The 8,961-nt window shown below is 39.2% G+C and overlaps 1 protein-coding gene across 1 annotated transcript in view; it reads right to left on the reverse strand.

Annotated features, from left to right (window-relative positions):
- Positions 1-311: 311 nt before the first annotated feature.
- ahcyl2b (adenosylhomocysteinase like 2b) overlaps positions 312-8,961 on the reverse strand; it is a 39,822-nt gene continuing 31,172 nt past the window's right edge. Inside the window, exons 11-17 of the mRNA XM_008315852.3 lie at positions 8,852-8,922; positions 7,838-7,932; positions 6,673-6,771; positions 5,743-5,811; positions 5,487-5,565; positions 4,545-4,665; positions 312-4,042 (exon numbers count right to left, since the gene is read on the reverse strand). Coding sequence (XP_008314074.1) covers positions 4,036-4,042; positions 4,545-4,665; positions 5,487-5,565; positions 5,743-5,811; positions 6,673-6,771; positions 7,838-7,932; positions 8,852-8,922 — 541 coding nt within the window. The 3' untranslated portion in view covers positions 312-4,035. The remainder of the gene's footprint in view (positions 4,043-4,544; positions 4,666-5,486; positions 5,566-5,742; positions 5,812-6,672; positions 6,772-7,837; positions 7,933-8,851; positions 8,923-8,961) is intronic.

Raw genomic sequence — 8,961 nt, forward strand, 5'->3', positions numbered from 1 at the left:
GATGCAGTGTTTCTCAAACTATGGTACACATAACAGTGGTGGTGCAAGGGCTCCCTCTAGTGGCATGTAGGATAATCAATTTGGAAAACCCAAATGTTTTTGAACCAGCGTGGTCACACTGTAAAAAGTTGAAAAAAGTCTTTGTGTCACATGTAAATCTGGTACACGAATTATGCAATAAAACCTTCCAAAATGTTAAAAATGTCAACAATTCCTGCTATTACTGTTACAGCGTCATTAACAAAAGTGAAACAGGGAATTGTGTTTTAAATAATTTGCATTATTACAGTAAAACAACACACAAAAGTGGCTTTTTTTTACATCTTTATTCATTAAGATTACATTTTTTTTAATTATTGCTCATGATTTTCTACTGTCACTATCCATATTTAAACATAAGGGTTTCTCTTTTTCTTCATTAGACAACTTCAAACAGGTGTGTGATCTTTGTCAGTCTTGGTTTGAACGAGGATTTACAACAATAAATACAGTTGATTTTTTTTTCCTTTTTTTTCTTTTTAAACCTTCCTATATTTTGAAAAGTTGTCATATCTGTATATAATATGCATATACATACAGTATATGATGCTGGTGTCTACCCCGCCCACCCACGTCAGCTGACAAGTGACAAAAAAAAAGAAAAAAAACAAGGGTTTTTTCCCCCTTCTTTACCCAAGCAGGAATCCTGAGGCATCTGTTAAGAAGCAAGACGGGATGGACACACACACACACACACACCTCTGCTTCCATAAACAAACACATACTTCACACTCAAGTAAGACTCAGGGACTACATTGGCGACAGTTAAAACGAGGTCAAAGGTCAGACACACAGGTGAGACACATTGGCAGAGGACAGTGTTGGGGTCTTCACAAAAGAGCCACATTTCAGAACTATTTGTCTATCTATTTTTTTTTTTTTTTTAACCCAACTTGTTAGCATACAGATTGAAGGTAGTGGTTCTGGAAACGATGTCTTGACATTTTAAAATTTCACATGCGTTCATACCCTTATGTGTGGTTCTTGACTGAAGCAGAATTCAGAAATGTCCAAAGAAAAAAAAAAGATTAACACTTGAAATCTAATCCAAACAAGCAAAAAACAAAACAAAAAAAAAATCACTTTTCGCCTGGGGCCAACTGAGAGACAAGTGTTAGCTTAGATACAGTGTTGGACTTTATGTCTTATCATTGAAGCTTTAACACAGCACTGCTGTCCATGATAGTTTGTGCTTGACAGGTGTAGCTGGGCCTTATGGCTGTAAATGTTTCTGAACGCAGTCTTGTTGTGCTAACAAACTAAAAAAAAATTCTTAAAAAGCCCTTATTGATGTAAGAAAAAAAGTAGGTAAAACACTTTCATTTGACAGAAAGGTTGAGCTGTTTCATCAATATACGTATAACCTGTTGTTGCACCACAGATCCTCCACTAGGCTTCAATCCATATGCTAAGCTAATTAGCTACTGATGTAGCATAAATATCAGCAGATTTAGCCGGAGAGTGAAGAATTAGCCCAGTCTCCATGTCGAATGGTGGCACTGAGAGACTAACACATTTTACCTAACTTTAAAAAGTTTTTCCAATTTTTTTTTTAAACATTTAAAGAAATGAGATGTTTGACTTTTTTAACGTGTTTTTTCTTCAGAATTCAAAGACCTAACTAACAGAATTAATTTTTTTACATTCAATACAATTAAACAAAAATTTGTCCCTTTTTCATGAACAACCTGCAGTTTGGACAAACACAGAGGCAGCAAAAAACTTCGAGGCAGTTTTTTAGGTTAAAAAAAAAATCCAAATGTCATCTTGTTATAACAAAACCCACGTTAACAGAGCAATCAAGTCCTGCCATTCACTGCAACATGAAATGGACCGAAGCTGAAAATAAATGTCAATCTTAGCGTCACACAGAATGAAATTTGTTACTAAACTGGATTTTTGTGCCATTATCCCTCCATAAACACAACATCTTTTCTCTTTTTTTTTTTCTAAACCTGATCTGATTCTATTCTAGGACAGCAGAGCGAGCAGCAGTTCTTTTTCCCAGCAGGCTGACACGGACTCTGATTGGCTCAGGTGCAGTCAGAGCTGCTCGCTGCTGTCGGCTGGAATAACTGTCAGGATTTTCTCATTTCCACTTTCAGGTCAGCTGGGGATGAGCCCAGCTGAGGGTTTACACAAACGCGTGGCTCGCTGTAAAAAAATCAATCTGAACCTTTCAGGGAGGGAGAGGATACCGGGGTAAGTCAAAAGGTTCTGAGACAAACATTTTAGGGAAAATAATATTAACTGAGAACTTAAATTTAGATGGGTTTTTTTTTCCAGTTTAAGGATGAAATTAAAAGATCACCACATCTTGTGTACATTCGTTATTTAAACAGCCTTCAAATCAAGTTTACTTACAAAGAGGTATGTTCGATATTATCGGCCAACCGATATTAGCTTAATTATGTAATATCGGTAAGAATCGTTATCGGTTTTTTCCTCCGATAACAAAAACCCGTTAACGGAATGTCTGGGTTCCGCCCAGATGATGTGACCTAAAAATATTTTTGAAGTTAAACTAAAACTATTATTTGTATTTTGTACAGTATTGTCAATGTGTCAAAACACACCACTGCCCAAAATTATATTTGTCCTCCGCCAAGCCTGCTCAGATGTTTTTTTTAGAACAACTTCTAACTGTAATTCTCTATAACAATCTTACAACTTTTTGACTTACCCTTTTGTAATCTATGTTGGCATCGCACGCACACAAAAAATAATCCCTTTACAGTCAAAAAGCACAGAGACAGTTTCATGTTTCTTGACTGGAAAAAAAGTTAAAATCCAGGCGTTAGGTTTTCACATTTAGATAAACTCAGAACGACGTCAGTACCAAAGAATCCACGTTTTAAAATTGATATTTAAAAAAAAACACTTCAGTACCAGATTAGCAACACCTCGCTGCACTTTTGGTTTCTCAGGGATTATGTTCCGTCACAGTATTAAGAACAAGGTTTTAGGTACATTTATTACACTCATTAGAACATTTAATTGCTTTAAATTCTTTTTTTTTCTCCCCAAAAAAGCTGTGGTTTTTAGTCAATGCAGAGGAGAGAGAAGGATAGAAAAAGAATCAGAAGTTGTTTTTATATTCATATATAAATATCTACATATACAGTATGACCTCTGTGTAAAGATCTGCCTGTCGAGGTCTTAACGCCTCTGGAATACTTTTCACTACTTCAACACTGGCGTGACATGAGCAGCTGAAAGAGAGGAAGCCAATGAGATGGGTTCATCGTGAGTTTGAGGGACAAGTGGGAAAATCCGCCACCGTCCAGTTAAACTTGGAACAGAAGATACAGAGAAGAGAACATCAGGGTGATCAGAGGAGGAGACCAAAATCATCAGAGTTTACAAATCAGATGAAAGGAGGAAATAAAAGACATGATATGATTGGACCCTGAGACCCCACCAAGCCCCGCCCACTGGTTCCAACCCCACCCCAAAACATAATCACAAGAAAAGACATTGACAACAAAAAAAAAAGAACCGGAAAAAGTGTCCTCACCTAAATCTTCAAGAGTCACCTTCGTTCACACAGATTTTTTTAATCTTTTTTTTATATGGTATTTATATATCTTTTCAGCATCAATAATTTCATCTTTAATAGTTAAACAATAAAAAAATCTGGCAATGAAGAAGGAAGGACGAAGGGTCGACGTGGAGCACGACACAGATGTGGGTTTTAAAGATAACGGTGTCGTGACGAGTGACGGCGGTGAAGTAACGATGGTGGTTTTATTGTTGTTGTTGTTGTTGTTATTCTTGAGCACGTGTGATAAAAAAAAACAAACAACGGCTGCTGTAAGTGTTACAGGATCACGACACCCGTCGCCTTCAGGCTCAGCCGGAGCTCTTCCTCCCCCCCGTCACCCTCCGTCCCTCCCCGAGATTATAAAGCAAGTGTGTTGACTGTTCTGTCCCCTTCAAAGAGTCTGTGCCATTTACAGAGTTTTGGTGTTTCCACAGTCCGACGCCAGTACGGCTTTAATACCTGAAAGACACAGAAAAAAAAAATTAAATTAAAGTACTGATATTTGATCAGCAGTGAAAAGACACTTTAGGACGTTTATGAGAAATGGATGTTGTTTTTGCCGGGAAAGTATGTTTGTTAAAATGTTATATGATGTAATTAACTAACCAGCCAATCATACGGCAGGAAATCAGTGGATTTTTAGTCAAAGACATTTGACTGTAACTAGTAAATAAGATGCCAGATACTTTAAAAAAAAAATTTCTAAATGAATTTTTTTAATCAATTACTAGACATTTCAGGTGACCCCATTTGGAATCCAGGTGACCCTAATTGGGCACGTGACCCTAAGGTTGAAAAACACTGTCCTCTATGTAAATCTAGACCTCTTCATATCTATTTTTCTAAGGTGTTATGGGCTCAGTTCATGCGCCCTGACCAACTAGACTGATATTTTACAGTATCATAACGCAGTGTTGTGTAGTATTTCTAAGTCAAACTGTGATGCTGTTTGTCTCCTGACCTGTAGTAGTTTGGTTTAAAGGGTCCGTTCTTGTTCAGGCCCAGATACTTGGCCTGCTCGTCAGTCAGCTCTGTGAGATGTGCATCAAATGTGGGCAGATGTAGGCTGGCCACGTACTCATCTGCAGGGATGGAAAGAAGGAGAGTGTGTTAATATTCAGCAGGCGTCTGGGGTTCATTAATGATTCAAATCAGGGAGGAGGCAAAAAAACCCCAGGGAGGCTGTGAGATTTACCACCTCCTCCATCTCTCCACTGTCGTCGGCCACCGCCTTTTTTCTACTCCCTCATCTGCGCCTGTCTTTACAATTATTCCTTCATTTTTCACTCCTTGTCATCAGTGTGTGTTGATGTGGTAACAGTGTCTCTGACACACACACTGAGTGTTACAGCCACTGCTGCGGTACAGGCAGTGACAGGACAGGACTCACTGCAGGGTGAATCATTTTCCACAGTGTCCACACTGGTCTTCACACCTGACACTCTGTGTCACATACATTTGTAACAGTGTAGTGTTCCTGCAGGCTCTCAGTAATAACCTCCCTGTTTAGATGTCATTCTTCTGTTTAGATTCTTCCCAGCAACCAGAAAATCCACACAGAGTTTATGTTCATTTTTTAAAATGTTTTTGTAACAAAAACAGTTAACCCCCTAGGTATGAAATACGAGTATTCCATGTTACGAGTCAGCAGCTTTTGCAAGATTTTCTTAATTATTTTTATTTTTTATTATCAATATATTTGTTTATATCTATGTTTTTGATGTTTAGATGGTGGAGTAATTTAATTAATTCTGAGGGGCTGGAACAAATGAATTGGTTTTTAGTTATTTTTAATGGGGAAATTCGTTCTAAATACGAGTGTTGTTGTGGAAAAGATTAAACTTGTATCTCGGGGGTCCACTGTATTTTTATAGATTTTTATTTAAAGTAAAGTCAGTCTTACCCATCTTTTTGGGCAGCAGGTAAACGTCCTGCTTGTAACGTCCCTCAGGAGCGTTGTACAACTCTATCAGAGCCAGAGCCTGCAAAAAAAGGTTAGAGAGTGAGCCAAAAAATAAAAAAATAAAAACTGTAAGAAGATTGGTTTTATTAAAAATGATCAGTCACATTTACTGTGACAAAGTTGTATACAGTGAGTTACCTGTGTTGTGGCTGTGATGGAGAGAACAAAGGTGGGAACGGTGGAACAAGTGAGTTACCTGTGTTGTGGCTGGGATGGAGAGAACAAAGGGGGGAACGGTGGGACAGCTGAGGGTCAACAGAAGACCCTGCAGAGGAAGAATTTATTAAAACAAAACAAATTAAAAAGAAAATTAAAAAAAATATTTGATAGAAACTTGATCAGTAAAAAATACATTTTTGAATTTGAAACGACAAACTACAGGCTGCAGTGCCAGGCCAGAAATGGCCCGCAGGCCAGAGGTTTGAGATGTCTATAATCATTTCATTTGCACTGTTGTATTTTACAGTTTTTACAGGAATAAACTGATGTGAGGAATTTATTATAAAAAGAAAACGTCCTTTCTTCTGACATTGAAAGGTTTCTTCTCTCCGTCAGCTGCTGTGTTATATAATCTGGTACATGAAGATGTGATCATACAGATGGTATTGTGTTTCTCCAGGATCTCAACCTGCTGTCGCCTGAAATGCTGCATTGCAGTGAATTCGGTTGCAGAAAACAAAGACGCATGTCCAGAATGTGCAAATAAAAGACTCTGCAGCTCCCAGGGGCTGCTGGGACGATAACCCCTCGCCCCCTAAAGCCTCTCTCAACTCTTTATTTGAACAGGACAATTATTGTCATTAAAAGATATCTTATTGATTTGATTCAGAGGATTTTCAGTGTCAAAAAACAGTCTAATTATTTGGGGGACGTTGTTTTCTTTGAATCTTTTAACAATGTGTGCCGTAAACCTTTCAGTCCTGACTCTTCCCTTATTATCATTTTACCTTTTATGCTTTTCATGTACATTTTTGTCTAAGCAGAATGAGCATTTCTTCGCTGCCCCACTAGGGGGCGACATCTGCCATCACCAATTGCCTTGTTTACCCCCTGGGTCAGCCTGTGGAATAACAGGCACAGCAGCCAACACAACTAAAAATGTAAATGAATCAACTTCAGGTCATACCTCAGCCAGCAGCACTATCCTCTTGCCATCGGGCCAGATGACGTGGTCCACCTGAGAGCGCACTCTCTCCCAGGTCAGCTCAGGAGTCCTCAGGCTCGCCTGCAGGGGGCAATCACACAACAACACTGACAATTACTGTTGGGTTTTTTTGGCAACTGCTTCAACTACATTCCATTTGTAAAAACATCACTTTATAGATATACAGTATGTTCTTTTTGTTTTTAAACAAACTGTAAATAAATATTAAAATAAACATTTAGCGCTGCTTTTCATTTCAGTGTTTTCTAAATGCAGTGGATCCCAATCTTTTTTGAGCCACAGCACATATTTAAAAATATATTTAATTTATTTAAAAAAACTCCATGGTGTACAATCAAACCAAAACGTCATTAAAAAGTAATGAACTGTAATGACATTCTAGTTATCAATTTATTAACAATTTAGTCATTGCGAATCCTGAGCCTACTTAGTTGAACATACAACTGATGAACTCGCAGGAATTAAAGAAAGACACACAAAGGTCTTCCATGGCTCTGAGGTTTTCTGTCTGATGTTTTTGTAGCCACTTGCTGCCACCTTGTGAACAAGTTTTTAATTGTTCTGCCTGTCACTATGCCTCAGCCAATCAAAGTAAAAATATTTCCAGTAAATAAATATTCCAGTTTCCAGACCAGTTAAGTGATACATTTAAATGCTGCACCTGATGATGGTACAGTGGTTTGGAATCACTGCTGTACTAAATTAGCTTTTCTTTTCCCAGAAAATCCACTTAATTGCTGTCACTGTCAGTAACTACGACACTAAATCCTGACTGTCCAAGGTCAGATCCAGGAGCAAGTCAACAACGTGCACCACGTACAGTAAATGTTTTCTCCTGATTTATCTCGCTTTCAGATAAAAGCTCTGTTCTTATCAGGGTGCACATGTCAACCGAAGGACATAAAACAAGACGATCCTTTACTCTTTTCTCATCAATCACAACAACAGACACAACAGACACCGGTACAGACGCCTGGTAATGGACAAATAACATTCAGTCTGAATTAGACTTCTGAGGAAACACCTCTGGGGTCAAACCAAAACAGAGACCAGTAAATGCACCAGCGTTAAAGAATGTTTTTTACAGAAATACGTCAAATGGGATTCAGGAAAGACGGCCACTGACCACATCAATCTCGGTGTTGGAGTGACCCATGTTGCAGACGATGCAGCCGTTCTTCATGCGGTCGAGGTTCTCTCTCACCACCACGTTCTTATTGCCTGATAAGGAGATAAAAAAACAAACAAACAAAAGAGGAAAATAGAAAATTAGGAAACAGATAAGATTCAGAGACAGATTAACAACACGTCCAGTTTACAAGGGCATCTTATTTGTAGTGACCTGCATTTTATCAGCCTGGGATTAAACAAGTCTTTTATTGAACGGGTTTAATAATGGTGATTATTTCTTATCGCGGCCCATGAGCCTCGTTAATTAAATCCTCCCAGTGTAATCCAGTTAGACTGTTCCCTCTCTCACACCGCACAGCTGTAAATGTCCTGTTAAACCATTTGTTCCTAAGTGGGGGTTGCGTCCCGTTGGGGGGCATGGAGCTATCAATATGGGGGTGCACAGTAAAGTGAACTAATCTAAATGTTCTTTATTTATGCTGGCTCTGGCAGAGGTGTGTGTGTGTGTGTGTGTGTGTGTTGTCTAATGACAATCTCACTTTCATAGGAATTAAAGTGGTTTAAACAGAGGATCAGTGGAGATCTGAAGAGAGATATGTGAATGTGTCCAAGTCGTGGGGCGGGGAGTGCTCAGTGATAGCTTTTATCTGAAAAGACAGGGCACTTAAGAAATAGCCGTAGGGTTTTTCCTAAGTAAACGACTTTATCAGAATGATCTGGACTTTGTTCTTGTCCTCTTTGATGTGCAGCCCTACCCCCGGACGACCGTGTCCGACCAGCGGGCAGCTAGCGGTAATGAAGCGGTGACACGAGTAATTCTCTGCCTCATAAAAGTGGTCGCCTGGTTGCTGAAGAGCCTATTAAGTAACTGCAGTGGAGTGAAAGTGTGTCCAGGCCTGAGTACTGAGGCAGAGGGACTAACTGCTCCACGTCCCGCACCACCCTCTCACATACAGCAACAAAAGGGTTCTACTGTGGATCACGTGAGACAAGCGAAGACAAACTAGACCTGTGCAGGTGATGACGATGTCCACTTGTCTGATGACTTCGTTCAGCTTCACCAGCCTGAAGCCGTCCATGCTGCAGAGAGAGGAGACAGACAATGAAGAGCATTAGGGA

The sequence above is a fragment of the Cynoglossus semilaevis genome, chromosome 8 (assembly GCF_000523025.1).
Source record: "Cynoglossus semilaevis isolate Cse_v1.0 chromosome 8, Cse_v1.0, whole genome shotgun sequence".
In the NCBI taxonomy this organism is placed as follows: domain Eukaryota; kingdom Metazoa; phylum Chordata; class Actinopteri; order Pleuronectiformes; family Cynoglossidae; genus Cynoglossus; species Cynoglossus semilaevis.